The sequence below is a fragment of the Plectropomus leopardus genome, chromosome 3, assembly GCF_008729295.1.
Source record: "Plectropomus leopardus isolate mb chromosome 3, YSFRI_Pleo_2.0, whole genome shotgun sequence".
NCBI lineage: Eukaryota > Metazoa > Chordata > Actinopteri > Perciformes > Serranidae > Plectropomus > Plectropomus leopardus.
The window spans coordinates 30477457-30493308 of NC_056465.1; the positions used below are offsets into that span (position 1 = coordinate 30477457).

At 42.0% G+C, this 15852-nt stretch overlaps 1 protein-coding gene across 2 annotated transcripts; it reads right to left on the reverse strand.

The window, feature by feature from the left end:
- Window positions 1-1693: 1693 nt before the first annotated feature.
- myoc (myocilin) lies at window positions 1694-10185 on the reverse strand. Of its 2 annotated transcripts, XM_042483709.1 has the most exons (5): window positions 9475-10185; window positions 5620-5685; window positions 5445-5537; window positions 2918-3129; window positions 1694-2828 (listed from the first exon to the last, which is right to left on the reverse strand). In XM_042483709.1, exons 1-5 carry the CDS (start codon window positions 9959-9961, stop codon window positions 2247-2249), a joined length of 1440 nt encoding a protein of 479 aa, XP_042339643.1. In that variant the 5' UTR covers window positions 9962-10185; the 3' UTR covers window positions 1694-2246. The 2 variants fall into 2 exon arrangements, with proteins under 2 accessions (XP_042339643.1, XP_042339644.1); XM_042483710.1 differs by lacking the exon at window positions 5620-5685.
- Between the last annotated feature and the right edge of the window lie 5667 nt (window positions 10186-15852).

Here is a 15852-nt window from a genome sequence, read left to right on the forward strand (position 1 = left end):
ATTAAAAATAAATAAAAAACTTAGCAGTATCAGATTTGGAGAGAAAGGCATTTAGTGTACATTAGACAACAGCTAGTCCTTACTAAGCAATTCCATTGGATTGAAGGCACGGTGCTGGGACTTTTCACTGCGGGTATCACTCCGCCTCACAGGTGTTTGAAACGTTAATTATGTTAAGCCTCTAGCTAGCCAACGGTCGTTGTAACAAACTTTGGAACATATTTCCATAAATGACAGTTGAGTAAAGTATTAGATAGTCGTCAGAAAAGGACGAAATGAGGGAAAGAAGCCTGGATATTTCACTGCAAACTTCAGGTATGCTCATGTGACCTCCAAATGCGTTGCAATTTAACGTACTGGTTAAACTGTTCATTACATGTATGCCACAAAAAACGACTGCAAACAGACTTACTTTATCAGTCCCAGAATAAAAAGAGACATAGATATACAATATTCAAACTAGCTGGTCTTTGGTAACATGTAAACCCACACATACTATAAAACTTCAATTAATACCCCGCGCTATTATTTGCTTAAATCACTGAATTCAACTGACAGGCGTCTCTATGGGACGCGCTTTTAATTCCTTTCACATAAAGCTGTTGCGCAGCAGAGATGGAAATCCAATAAAATTGTTTATTTTCAGACCTGGGCAAATTTACTTTATTTTATTACAAAACATAGGAAGAAGGCAATGAGCACCAAAAGAAGAAATGACTTAGAGGTCAAGGCAAGAGATCTGTGAAAAGTACAAGAAAATTACCTGAGAATTAGCCAAAAAAAAAAAAAAAAAAGAAGAAGCAAGAAATGACCTAAAAATGCTTAAAATTATAAGAATATAGATATAGAATTATGATAATTATAACTATAGTTCACTGGATGTCACAATTTGCTTCTAAGGGCTTTACAGCATACAGCATCCCTCTGCCTTTAGACCCTCACATGGACAAAAAAATTCCCCTAAACAAACCCAATAACGTGGCCAAAAGTGGTAGAAACCTCCTCTTTGGTGCTCCTGGTTTCAGTAAAATTAACTGAATGACTGAACTGTAGAGACTCTTACCAAGCTAACATTGTGAGTATTATGTTCATAATGACAGAAATTTAAACATTTATACATAATACATTGTTGAATATGATATTTTAACCATAAATAAATGTAAAAGCAGCTCAAAACCCCTTCTATTAAGTAGTCCAAATACTTGTCTGGAGTATATACAGGGTTCCCATAGTCATGAGATTCCTGGAAAAGTTCTGAAATTATAAAAACTGTTTTTCAGGCCTGGGAATAGAAGTAACAGAATGTTTTGAGTATGAATTATTTTGGCTAGAAATCCTAAAATATGTCGAACATTATGTGAAATATTTATTTGTATGACTAATTTAAAATGAAGTGCTGTCACTAGTATCAAGTGATACTGTGCCTCGAAACATGACGACACATAAAAGAAAAATGTAAAAAAGCTTTTCTTTTAGTGGGTTATCTAAGAATCTCACATTGAGATTAAAGATTAAATCAAATATGCACATTTGTTCGGATCACTCACCAGGCATCATGTCCAAGCACTTAAAGTTTGCTTGACCGAAAATGCCTGAGAAGTGTGGCCCATGAATTTTATACTATTTTAAAAAGTAAATTCATTGGGTAAAATGTATGGGAACCCTCTATAAGCATAATAACCACATAAACAGCTTTAATTTAGTAATAAGTTTATTTAATGATTTTTGAACATTGTCATTGTGTTGACTACAGTGTACAAGTACATGCAACTTTCAATACATGCTGAGTGAGAGAGCAGTTTATTTGATATAAGATGTTAACTGGTGAAACACTGCAAGGCTTTTAGTACCACAGGAGTTTGTTTGTAAATTGTATGCATTGATTATCCCACTTAGCTTGTAAAATGTATTCATCTTTCAGTCCTCAAATATATATATATATAGCTTATCAAGAAAACAACAAAATTATACATCTGAGTTAAAGGCGGTACAAAAATAATTCCTCTAAAAACATGCGTGTGGGCCGTGCCACAGCAGAAGCCCTCCCACTGAAGAAAATAAAAAGCACACCTGCAGGGGACACTGTTCCTGAAACGTCTTCACTTTGGAGTTTGGTAGTTAGATTTTTCTACACGTTGTTGTCTTTGTAACTACTACTACCACACACTTTATGCTCTAATGCTTCGAGTCTTTGGGGCAGGAACAGGTGAGCACTTGGTGCTTTTCAACAGTCACTCATGGCGGCCTCAGTTGGCCTGCTGGCGCCCCAGCCTGATGTCATAGGACACCATGTGAAAGTTGTCCCAGGCGAACAGCTTCCTCTGAGCCAGATTATAATCGATCATGCTGTTGTAGCGATACTTGTTCCTGAAGGGGATGGCGATGGGCTTCCCCTGGCTGGTTTCGGTGTCGTACACGTAGTTGATAATGGTATCAGGCGCCGTGTAGCTGGCCACGGTGTACAGCTTGCCACAGATGATGAAGGAGTTGGCAACAGAGTTCTTCCTGATGTTGGTCTCCCAGCTCCTCTTCACCTCCAGACTGTGTGGGTCCAGCTGTGAGATCACGATGGCGCCTTTGGCTTTACTGGTGGAGTAGACGGCCCAGAGCCCGTTCTCATCCACAGACAGGTCGATGTCCGTGTAGCCGCCCCAGGAGTAGGGGTACTGGCCGTGGAAGCCGGCGTGGGGGAGGTCACGGCGGGCTGCGGTGGTCTCAGAAGCAAGATCGAAGCGGATAATGGAGCGGCTGCGACGCCTCTGGTAATACAGAGAGCCTCGGTACAGAGTGGCGCCGGTGCTCTCCACCAGCTCTGGCAGCACCAGGACCTGTGATGGAAAAAACATCAGACAGTAACCAGGAATGACCAAAGGTTTTTTGGCTTTGTCCCATGACCAAACATCCATGCAACACCGACCTTGGATGGGAAGCCTTTAGAGAGTTGTTCCATGTCGTCATACCCAAACAGCTGTCTGACGTCAGAGCCTATGGTGTCAATGCGCCAGACCATGTTGGGTCCATATGGAGAGACGGCCTCGGGGTCCTGCATCCAAACACCATATTTACCTGCAATGTTGTCCGCCTTTCTGTGAGTGACCGGCTCAGCGACTGAAACCAGCTCCCCACAACCTGCGAGCAAGAAGAAGAGGACACATTATTTGTGAGACACATCAGAACAAGATTTTGCAGTAACTGTGACCATGTACGCGCATGCATGTCCTCATTGACATGCCCCCTTTTGACAAAGCACTGTGAGCAAAGCAGAGAATATTTTGCTAATTTGAGCAGACAAACTGTGTAAGTTCAGATTTACTGAAGTCACACAATAACACAAGAAAACTAAAGATCAAGGCAGCAGCAGACTAACAACTCTTGTGTTCAGCAAGGTAAAATTACTGTCTTTGTCAATAGAGTGTTTTTCCTGTGACTTCAATTCATCAAGACTTTTTCTTGATTTTTTGATTCTTCCCTCACCGTGGAGGCATGCAAGAAAAATAAACAAATTCGACCCAACATAGGGTGAGTAATGAGTATTTGAAGGGTTTTTTTTGAGGTGACCTCAGGACACAAGTTACACGGTCAGTTATGCACATCAAAGGGGATCTACATATCGGGGGATGATGGAGGTAATGTGAGAGCTGGTCAGGGGTGAGATGAGGTCATCATCTCTCATCATGGAGGCAGACAGCAGGTCTAGAGATGCTGCCTGACATCTCTGTTAGCCTCAACTTTGTCTGAATCGCCGCCATCAGAGCAGCAACTGGGCTACAACTCATCCCGGGCAGGAACTCTCCGCTGCTTGTCTTACTGGGAAAACGATAAGGCAGGCTGTATATTTACCACTTCCTAAAATACACCGTTGCTCTCAGGTCGGGGACGTAGCGCCGGATTAAGGATAGATAGGAATATATGTGTTATAAATACACCCATGAGCATGTAGCTTCCCCGTGGCGTGGCCTCACCAGAGATAATATGACTTCACGTGTTGTCTGCACGTGTGTTTTCATGATCTCCCAAACAATTGAACCTGCAGAGAGACATTCAGTAGCATGTGCTGCTATGTGGTTAAGAGGGACGGGTTAATGGTGTGTGACATCCTTGTTAGGGGTGCTTTTCCCTTTATATTTACGAGACAACTGTGAAACTCGGGCTGGCCCTCATACCTGCGGATTGGCATGACTGTGGTATTCTCGCCCCAAATGCTGCAGTATTAATAGCAGTATTTGCTTTGAGGCTGTCAGCAGGGGGGCCGAGTGTCATGTTTGCCAGGTCAGATAGACAGAAAGGGAGGAGGAGGAGGAGAAGGGGTTAGTGAGAGAAGTATTAGCTGTCAGGGGATGATTTTAAAGGACTATACTGGTGGGTTCGTAAAGTTAAAGAATTTGTTCTTGACATTTTCGCTGACCGGGTGCGATGCAGTTGATTCTGTTTTCCTGACCGTTACAGGCGGCCTGTGGGCCTCCTTCATGACACTAATCGTAAACAGAAATTTGATCTTGAAGGTGCCAAATGAAGTTTTCTAGTAAACGAGCAAAAGTTGTCCTTACATTTATCGTTTCTTGCCAAAATGTTCAGTATATTTCAGCCTGGACCCTAGTTTCCTGTGTTTTTTTTCGTCTAAGTGACAAATAGTACAACATAAATTTTGCCTGTAGCGAAACAGGCTGCTATGTTCCCACTGTCAATTTACATCCATTGAAAGTGCATGTTTATGCCACTGACAGGCTCAGATTATTATTCAGAGCGTTTGGCAATTCACGGTAAGAATCCCTCTACAGATTAATGTCTTTGTTAAAAACACCTCCGAAATCTTTATGGCCACACCATCAGAATCCATTTAAATAAATATGTGGCAGCATATTTTCATATCTCGCTGGTTTAATTGAAGGTTTTTGTGACTGTTGGAACGGTCTAAGATGGACTAAGATGTTGTTTCTGAGTTTTCTGTTGTCACTGTCGACTTTGAATGAAGTGTATTTTAACGATGACAAATCTGATGGGTTTGACAGTGCCGATTTTGATGCTGTTTCTGGTTAAACAACAAGGATCTTACTTTTTTTAATACAAATGTTTATCCTCTCATTAATGTTGTCACATGTGCAGAATTATAATCTGAGCCCTTCAAAAACAGAACTTTTAGTGGACGTAAATTGAAGGTGCAAACATGCCCTGAGTGGTTACATTGAAGTCAGTTGCTGGCTGCAGACCTTTAGTTCACACTGAACCAATTTTAACAATTATTTCCATTTGTCACTTGGACTTGGACACTGGTATTATCGTGGACGATATGAAATGGCACACCCCTTATCTGCAGTGTGCAAAACAAAAATATAACTAAATCTTTGAGAAAAACTAATTCAGACTTGATGTTCACTATAACAGCTTTAACAAGCTTTAACAAGTCTGCAACTAGATATTTATAATACTTCAAACTGTAAAGAGACCTGTGTTGTCCTCAGATGCATCAGGAGCGGGCACCTCTGTCACCTCAGCCCTCAGCTCCTGGAAGCCTGGAGATCCGTACTGCCACGCTGAGTCTGACAGGAAGAGATGGAGACATGGATTTAATCGAATAGGAAACTACAAGGTGGAGGTGATTCTGCTGAAAACGCGTCCCACCTCTCAAACTGCTGCTGTCTCCCTGCCTGTTGGGCCTGGTCATGAGGTGAGATATGGGATTGGAACCTAAACACACACATACACACACTTTAAGTGATTTCAGTTGCACATTTAATATGCAACATACAATAGATAAGGAAGTGTTTGTGTACCCAAACGTGGCTATGGCACTACTGACAGCAGGGAATGTGACAGCATGACACAAACACCCCTGAATGGATTCCCAGCTGCTCCGGAGTCAGGCAGTCGGTAGATTGTGCGACCATAACACACACACACTCAACACTGATCCGACCCCAGCACTGTCAACTTTATGTCCTCAAAAATTCAAACCAGTCACTTGGCCTTTCCTCCCCTGTATAACTGTCAGGTATCGGCCTTCTTCTCTTCTGCTTTATTTATTCCTCCTCTTGTTTCTCCCCATTTACCCCCGACCCTGTCCTTATTTTGACTCCTTCAGGAAACCATTACCGCCAAAAATAAGCCGTGTCAAACAATGTCTGTAAACTGTGTACTCCTTATAGGCTTGGAAATACAAACACAGTGATGTTTAAGAAAGAAAAATGAGCCTTTCAAATGCATCTTTTGTGAAAATATACAGTATATGAAGAGTGTGTTTGTGTGTCCAGGGGTGTTTGTAGGTATGTGAACACGTGCGTGCTGTGTTCTTGCACGTGCAGTTGTCCGGTGATTTCAGGCGCATAATGAGCTCTAATGATGCAGAGAAGATTAAGCGCCAGCATCTGGAAGCTGATGTTGATTCTCAGTGATGATGAAGAGGAGAGGGGAGTTGGTAATGCGGCAGCTGACGAACACCAGCAACATGGGAAAGTTGCTTAAGGTATTTAGAAGTTTGCGAAGGAAAAGGTCAGCGGTATTTTGAGGGTTACAGGAGGGTTTGCTGTGAAGCTGTTCCCAAAGGAGGCAGCCATTCATCATCATCATCACACGTAAACAGCCACATTCTCTTACTGTCTTTTCCCCTCGGTGTGTGTGAGTGTGTGCCATATGTGCCCTCACATCCTGCCTCTTTGTTTGGGATGTCACCGAGCAGAATACCATAAACCTCGCAGACCAGGCGGGGCTTAATCTCCCAGAGGAGGCTCAGCGGCCCTAATCAACCCCTGCGTATACAGTTCAGCAAAGCTGGTGGATCTTATTTGGGGGCAGTGGAGTCCTACATCAAGTTCATCTCAGGTTTTTCCATAACATTGTTGCCATGAAACACTTTTTTACATCTTGGCAGTTATTTTTTTCTCTGTATTCATTATTCACGGTGAAGTTTATGATTAACAGAGGAAAGAAACATTTTAATTTTTCTAAAAATTGGTCACAATCTGCCCATCTAGTCCCTCTGTGCACTGAATGATATGCACGTTGATTGAAACAGAGGAGCTCATTAAACCTAATTTTGACTACAGTTCTTGCTGGCTGCACATTCAGGGAAAGAAAAAAGCTGAAAGATGTGTTGAAATCAACTACTCATTAATGGCTACTCATTGAGGCCTACTCATTAATTTATGTTTAAATTCTGATTAATTTCCTGAATCAAATTGAGTTAACACTATACATTCCCAGAGAGCTGACTTTTTTTGCAGAAACTCCACTTAATTGCAGGAGAGAATAATGCTATGTGACTGAGCACCAGTTGTTTGCATACAGAAACTATGCGTTGGTCAATAAAAAAACAAATAAACAAACAACACAATAATACAAAACATATACAGGTCGAAAATTGCCAAGATGCAACAACTTCCAACTTAAACTACTGACCATTTGCTAAGTCCCAGCTTTCAAACGCAGACTGGGTAATCATAGCATTGGCCAGCTCCGATAGCTTGACGGACCATCACAAATTGGTGGGACACCCTTAAGACTCAATTGAGAATGCCCAAAAAAACGTAAGACTAACAAGCTAGCGGGCTAAGGCTTAATGTTAGCTCATTAAGATTTTTAACAAACTTGCTTAAAAAGTTTGAAAAAGCATTCAGGATTTTTACCTTGTTGCGAAAATGGCTTCGCATTAGGTGAAAAGTGCGTTCCGACTTGTTCAGGACTCCAAGCTTTCAAGTTTAGGACATGGGGCTTATCTGTATTGACTTGGGACTTAAAAGCAAAGATTTTAGACTTACTCACAAATTGCAAAACACTGATTTGGTCCCACCTCTGCGCGCCAGATCATCATTTTAAAAATAATGTTGCCACTTTAGGCATAAAAGCTTGCTGGCTTTCAAAGCCACATTTTTAAAGTCATAAAGTAACATTAGAATCAGCTCATATATTTTGAGAGGCAAAAGTTATTGAAGTACATAACCCCTGCTGTAGTTGTAAACCTATAAAATATGTTAAAGTTACAAACTTTGCAAAAACGCTTTAATCCCCACTCTCTCGTACTGCATGTGGTCCTCTCACTGTAATCTATTCCACATCTGCCTATTACTCTGAGGTCCCTCTCTGTGTGTATTTCAGCCTGCAGGTGCAAACATGAGGAGCATAGCAGATAACCTGGAGCATGCAGGATATGAGTATATAGACTCTCCTGATGCACAGGGAGTTAGGATGTCTGGTGGACGGGGAGATGGCAAGGAAGGATTTACTGCTGCTGGCAACGTAGGATTTACGAGCAATACACTCTGCGCGCCAAGAGGGCAAACAGAGAGATGGCTTAACTGAGGAAGAAAGGGGGATGGTGGCCAACAGGAGCTGGTGGGTGAAAAGACGAGCACAGAGACTAATTAGACGGATGTTTGGCCACTGCAAACATACAGAATACCGGAGCTTAACCTTACTGGCTCCAAGATAACTCCCTGGCTCTTTGCAGCCCCTCTAACCCCTGGAAGTATAATATTCTTGGCCCTAAGCCCTCTGCGCCCCACCCCTTCGTCCCCACCAGCCCTGACCCACCAGGCGTCATCAAAAGCCCCGAGATGAGACCCCGGCACGGAACTACCACTTCCAGAGCGTGCATCACATTTCAGCCCACCCCTCCCCTTCCCAAACAGGCTATTAGCGCCCTGCTCGTCATGCAGAGGGAAACACCAGTCATAAAGAAAGCAGGATCTGCTCATAAATACTGAGCTGACCCTCTCTGGCCTGCCACCATCACCCATAAATGCAGGCGTGGGGTTAGCAGAGAGCAGAAACCTGAGCCAACTAATGGGGCAACCAAAACATCAAAAACACAAAAATGTGCATGCCGTAGGTGTAGATTTCAGGGGGGATGCAGGGGGACGTCCCCCCTTAAAAACTTTACATACAATTACGCTATAAATTGATGCACAAATTGGTGAATAAAAACATTCATCAGATTGCAAGAAAATTAAAGTGTTTGATGCTTGAAATTTTCTGGCAGAGAACCCCCCCCAACCTTTGTTTCATTCATGTGTCCTTTTTTTGTTGTGAATTATACATCCATACAAAGATAGCATTAATGCATCATCCTCTCTCTGCTTCAATTAACCCATTATCTTTCAGTCAGAGTCACCAGATACATTTCATCAGAGTGACAACCTGTCTGCAGAAAACTATCAAATAGGGATGATAACAATGAATCAATGATCAATTAATGTTTTTTTTTTAAATAATTGGTTTATTGATTTTTAATTTTACATATAATCAATTAAGGAAAGTGCTCATGATTTGCAACCCTACTATCTTGTTGTGCATCTTAATTGTAGGATGAATAAAGGAGATTGGAATATAAAATAAAAACATGCAATTATATCTAAGCAGAGAATGCATAACAATTTAATATTTAGTTGTAAAAATATGTTTCTATTTGTAAGTGCCATTATGCTTTAGACATATTTTAAATAGCTCATAAAGAGTGTGATGATTGAAAAATGTATCTCTTACCCCCAGCAGGTCTCGTCAGGCCACTGTCCTGCAGAGGGGAGCTTGGTGGCACCACGGGGGTCTGTGGAGGACATGGTCTGTTCCTCAGCCTCTCTGTCTCCCTCCTCATCTCTTCCATCCTGCGCTGAAGCCCCCCCAGCTCCTTCTCCAGACGCTCCTTCTCCCCCTGCAGCAGGTTCCTCTCACCCGTGACTCTGGTCAGCGCCTCCTGAAGCCCAGACTGAGCTCTGGCTGCAGCTCCTTGGGGACTCCCAGTTTCCCCTCCAGTCAGCCGGGACACCAGCACCTCCAGCAGGTTGAGTCTAGCCTTCAGGCCCTCCACCTCGGGGCCCCCGGTCTGCGGGCAGCTGGCCTCGACGGGGCTGGGCACAGTGAAGGTGTACTGGCATCGTCCACTTCGGTCGTTTCCTCTCCACAGAGCAGCCCGGTCCTGTGCGTCACCTCGCAGCAGGAGACCACACATGCACAGCGAGAGGAGGAGGAACATGCTGGAGACGGTGCTTCCACACAGACAGGTAAGAAGTTGAAATTCTCTCTGAAAATCACTCTCTCCTCAGTGTTCTTTTATTGGTCAGCTCTCAACTGGATTCTCCTTCAATCTACTGTATCCCAATTTCCTGGTGATGACTTTCTGTCTTGTTTGCTCCACTTTTCTGTCAGGTATCTCTTCTTCTTGTGTCCTCTCCTCTCTTGTTCTCGGGCTCTTCTCAGTGGACAGGTCTGCAACACTGAGCTCTCCCTAACTGCTCACAGATATTTATACAATCTGGAGGGGAAGGAAGAGAGGAGAGGTGAAAGGGAGGGAGGGGAGAGGGAGAAGAAAGGGGGGTCAGAGGCAAAGAGGGGAGGGAGGAAAGAAGAAAAGAGAAACGTGATGGGATGCTGGTTGTTTTGAGGACAAAAACAACCCCTTTTCACACAAGTTTGAGTGGCTGTTTCTGAAAAAGCATTTTTTTGGATTAAGATAAGATAAACTTTATTGTCTCAAAGGAAGTTTGTCTTGGGCAAAATTGCTGAGCGTAGCTGCAGAATACACAATTAAAAATAAATCAAGTCAAACAATATACACATCGACAGTATAGATAAAAGGAAGAATAGAATCGAAACGGAAAATGAGGAAAATTGCAGAAACTCTGTAAGAAATGTAAACACATCTTCAATTAAATTAAGGAGATGTAAACACATGTAAACTATAAAAACTCAAATTAAAGGGTCCATCATCAGAGTAATAATAATAATAAGAAATTTATTTATAGAGCACCTTTAAAAACAGTTGTGCTTTGACCGACAATGCAAAGGCAGGAACCCAGGGAGTAATAAAAAAACATCAACAAATATGCCAGACATAGAAAGGGCAAAAAGGCAAGAGCAAACTGCATATACAAAGTTTCAACAAGAATAAAGCAAATAAAAGGAATAAAAGTGATAAAAGGGGCAGATCTTGAAGTACTAAATGAATAAAGTTTTAGAAGAAATAAGAGTAAATGCAAAAAAAGACGATAAAAATAATATGAGATAATATAAGAAGACATGGCAGCTCTGTCTTTTAAATTTGTGTATTTCAGCATCTCTAGTGTCATTTATTCTTATCTTATCTCTAGAAACATCCCCTGATATGCATGATGCAGTGCCATGTGTCAAAAGGGATTCGGCTGAGGTTTGGCCCCAGCATGGCAGCATGGCTTGGAGAACTGGGCCTCGTCGGATACAGTTACCTCCTTAGGAGCCGGTGTCCTCTTTCGTATTGGTAGGAGGCCAGAACATGACGCAAGCAGCCAATAAGGGTTGTCATTACCAGGGGTCGAGGTTACTAGTCAATCGATGACTGGATACTTGATGCTGCCCCCAACACAGACTGGGTCCCTACAGATGAGTTTGCTGTGGACAGTCTGTACACATGGTGCAGACTCCACTCACATTTTTAAAATGTATATTTAATACAACATGAGTGAGCTGCCGCGGACCATTCCTCTCCGAGCTCACTTCCTGTCACTTGCTGCCGGGGTGCATTTGTTGCAGTCCCTCTCTCCTCTTCGTCTCTTTGCTTTAACACAATATCACAGCCATGCTGAACCGCTGCCCGCGAGGCTCGCTTCTACAGTCATGTGATACGGAGGGTGATCTCTTGTTTATTTTCAGAGAGGCAGGATGAAAAGATTTGGAAGTGAGACACTTACTTAGAGGTGCACGCAACGCGGCAGGTGTGCAGACTCTCACACCTTCCAATCACAATACTCGCCTCACAGGTCTCAGCTTACCTTAATATCCTGCCTCTTTGTTTGGGTTCCTAAAATCTGCCCTGGCTCCTTTCCTTCACTTTCTTTCAAAAAGCCCCACCATCTCTACAAAATAGGAGCAAAACACGCAGACTTTGGAGTGGTTTTGCATTTCTTTATGGTCTTTATGCATCTTTTTTTCTTTTTTTGTCTCAATGTGGTTGTTGTATGTCTTTTTGTAGTTATTTAGGTCCCATTTAGGTAATTTTGTGGCTCTTTTAGTCATTTTGTGTTGCTTTTGCTTGTCCTTGTTATTTTGTGTCTCTAGGTGGTCAGTTTATGTCTCTGTGGAAGTTTTGCAGTTGTGGAAGTTTTTGTAGTTACTTTGTGTCTTTTTGCAGTTTCTCATCATCTCTCTGTGGCCTTTATGTGTTGTTTTTGTAGTCATTTTGGTCTATTTAAGGCAATGTTGTGTCTTTATTGGTGTTTTATTCTCATCTTGCAGTTGTTTTATGTCTCTTTGTAGTCATTTTATGTCTGGTAGTTTTGTCCATTTTTTGTTATTTTGTGTGCCATTGTAGTTCTTTTATATGTCTCTGTGGTCTTCTGTGTCTTTTTGTGTGTCATGATGGCTATCATGACACACAAAGGCTATGTTTTGCCCATTTTGTAGTTATTTTGTGTCTCTGCAGTTCTTTTGCATCTCACTTTGGTCTTTTTGTGTCTCTTTATGTGTAGTGGTGGTTTTGTCTTTTGTATAAGTTTGTGTCTCTGAGTTTATTTTGTATCTTTTTTTTGTCTTGTAGTTGTTCAATGTATCTTTGTAGTCATTTTGTGCCTCCTTGATGTTCCTATACATCTCTTTGTGGTCTTTTTGTATCTCTTCATGGTCAGTATGTGTTCATTTGATCGACATTTTGTAAGCGAAGGCCCCCTGACACTTGTGGCCCCTGGGTCTGTGCCTGGTTGGCCTTTTCAGTAATCCATCCATGTTTCTTGTGCATCCATCTCTGCTGACCTGTCAGGCCACCCTGAACCCTAAAACATCACCTGACCTAGATGCTTCACCCTAGAGAGGCTAGGGGGCAAACGGTGCAGAGGATAAGGGTGCACACTCCTAAGAAACACACTTTTCCTCTCGCAGGTTTGTGCCAGCCTCATCTGCTTTTGTCAGTGCCTGTTTATAGACAGCTGGTGGTACCTGAGACTGTTGGATTGATTGGTTGGACAGATGCATAAGTGGACGAATAAGTTACAGTTATGTATTTGACTCTGAAAACACATCCATCCTGTTACAGGAAATATCTCAACAATGAGAAACTGACGAGAGGGTGGAATTTGAGACACGTGAAACCAAAGAGTGAATAAATCATCAAAGGAGGAAGAGACGAGAGTAAAACCACATGTAAACAGAAATGGAGACAAAAAAAGGAGAAATCAAGTGGAGAAGACTCTACCAGGAAAGCGGGAGGAGTAAGAAAGAGGTAAACTTTTTAAAAATAGAAGTTGAGGAGTGCTTTAAACATATGAACAATGTTTTATTCACTAGAATCCCAAGTGTATCAAATGGAAATTAATTCTTCTTCCTCTAGCTGCTAAAGCATCCACCTCTCCATGATCTCTCTGCTGGACAGGGTGTGTGTGCGACTGACTAATGCTGGTTGGCACAGTGTCCACTCTTCTCCATGGTAAGTTAAATTCACTGTTATATGACTCACATAAGTGCTGCTATGCCGGGAATCTGAAGTCATCCAGTATGAACCCCTGACGGAGCACCAAAACATCCTCTGCTGCCAGTATGGGTGTGTCTCCGCAGGCAGAGAGCATATAAATGTCCTCTCATGCACAGATATACCCTGAATAATATTTTTCCCATTACATACAGCTGGACCAACAGTGGTACCCCCAAGGAGGGAGGTGGGAGGGGGGGCATAGCCACCCTGATAAAAGTTGCTGGCTCCCCTTTTGAAAATAATTGTAGGCCAAAATTGCTGTATTTAAAAGGCTGTGGCACATTTGTTTTAAAAACTAGCACAAAGCTATTGGTATCTTGTGAAACTAGACAACCAAAGTCACTCATTGGTACCAACCATGTTTGGGAGGGGGCTAAATAAACACTCAAAAGTTAGGCTACATTTTGGCGAGGTAACAACTGGCAGGGCCATTTTTAAAATGGTCCCTTGAACTCTCACCTCAAGATACCTCAATGAAAATGGGCTCTATATAGTTACGCACAATAATATCGCTACATCAAAAATTGGTTTTAAAATGAAATATGATAATTGGCCAGTATGTTGATTTATTTTTTTTTGTAGTTTGAAAAAGAATATGGGTACAAAACATCAACCCACGGGTACAAAACATCAAGTATTTTTTTCTTATTTTGCACAACGAATGAATATTTCATACTTTGAAAAACATTGAATTTTATGTGTCCATCTGCTGTTGGGCCATCATGATAAGAGTATATGATGTTAATTCCACTATAGAAAAGACTTGATAATCAATAAAATAAGTTGGGGAAAAAAGGGGGATATATCTATCAGTATCAGTTATCGGACAAATGAATTGTTATATATCGGCATATTGGATATCTGCAAAAAATCCAACATCATGTTTCTCTAGATTTACAAGTAGGCTTACCCACAAGTCTTCCCTAAACTTGAGAGGGCTTGTTTTTTGTTCCTTACAGTCAATGTGCTTCTGTGAATTAACGCTGGATATTTGTCTATTAAAGGACAAATATACTTAAAATTTCTGTATGTAGGATTTAGGGGTATATATTGGCAGAAATTTAATATAATGTACTAAGTATGTTGTCTTTAATCTATAATCACCTGAAACTAAGAACTGTTGTGTCTTTGTAACCTTAGAATGAGCATTTATATGATGCACTGCCATGTTTCTACAGTAGCCCAGAATCAACAAACAACTGCCTCCACATTGGGCCATTCATATTATTGTGAAGGTCACCATAATTTGCAGCCCCTCTGTGACCAGCATCATTGGAAAGCCACTGATTCATTATTCAAACTGCTGTTTTCACTGTTTTTACCGCTTTCAGTTGGCCATTTGTTTTGGAGAAGAACCTCCTGCTGATAATTCAGCTCCTGGTGAAATCCCTGTGAACGTCTGGATCCTACGTTATCATAAAAAAAAGGTGAGCACACATAAATGATTGAGCCGCATGTTTCTGATATGCCAAACTGCATCAGAAATACCGTGACATAAAAATGCTTTATTCTGTGTTTTCACGGGTTTAAATTACTGTGCCACTGTTTTGTAGAGAAAGAGACCTGCACATAAGTCGGCTCCTGGTAAAAAATTCCCTGAACAATGAACACTGAAAGAATTCTAACTAGGAGATGTTTAAGCTGGTTGCAATACCCCTAAATCTTGCAAACTTCACCTTTGACCTACTATATTGACATAGTTTACAACTAGCCTAAATACTACAGCAGCGTAATAGAATTCCTGAAATTCAATTATGGCTTTTTGTTTTGGTGTGCCACCCCAAGATTTTAAGTGGACCCATCTGGTCACCACTATGAGAAATTTCTGGGGGAGCCACTTTGGACAAAGTACCTCCTAGAGGCTAAATCAAATCTCTCAGCATCCTATTTTGCAGTTAAAGCAAAGCACTTGTGTCTGTTAGACCTAAAAAGAGTTGTAACATTTTATAACCACTTGTCCAACCAGGACTTTACCACCTTTGATTTCACTGCAATTGTGCAGGACTGTATGCAGGCTTTTCACCGCAGCTATATCAACATTTCAACAAGTTTACGCCCTCTCTCCTCTTCATCTTCAAAGCTGAAATAAGACCGTCACCCCCTGCTGTTGCACACCAGCAACTAGTGCGAGCTGGAAGACCATCTGCCATAGATCAATGAAGGCAAAGACCCCTGTAGGCCAATTTAATTTCTACTCCCTCAAAAGGGTTGCTGGCTGAGCAAAGGGCAGAGCTGTCAGTGTGTGTTTGTGTCTTCGGTCCGGAGAGGGCGAGAGCAGTGGGTCTGTCAGAACAATAACGCTTCACGGCCCCCAGGCCCCTCCAACTTTAGTGCCATCTTGGGACTCAACACTGCCAGTAAAGTCACAGAAGCAATAAAAAAGTTTGGTAATGAGAGGAGATAAAAGAAAGCTTAGGACGAGGAGGGAT

Excerpts from the sequence above, each read along its gene's own strand:
- myoc (XM_042483709.1), bottom strand. The coding sequence starts at position 9,961 with ATGTTCCTCCTCCTCTCGCTGTGCATGTGTGGTCTCCTGCTGCGAGGT. Across the intron at positions 3,130-5,444 it reads TGCATCTGAGGACAACACAG|GTTGTGGGGAGCTGGTTTCA; the intron begins GTCTCTTTACAG and ends TCTTGCTCGCAG. Across the intron at positions 2,829-2,917 it reads CTAAAGGCTTCCCATCCAAG|GTCCTGGTGCTGCCAGAGCT; the intron begins GTCGGTGTTGCA and ends TTTCCATCACAG.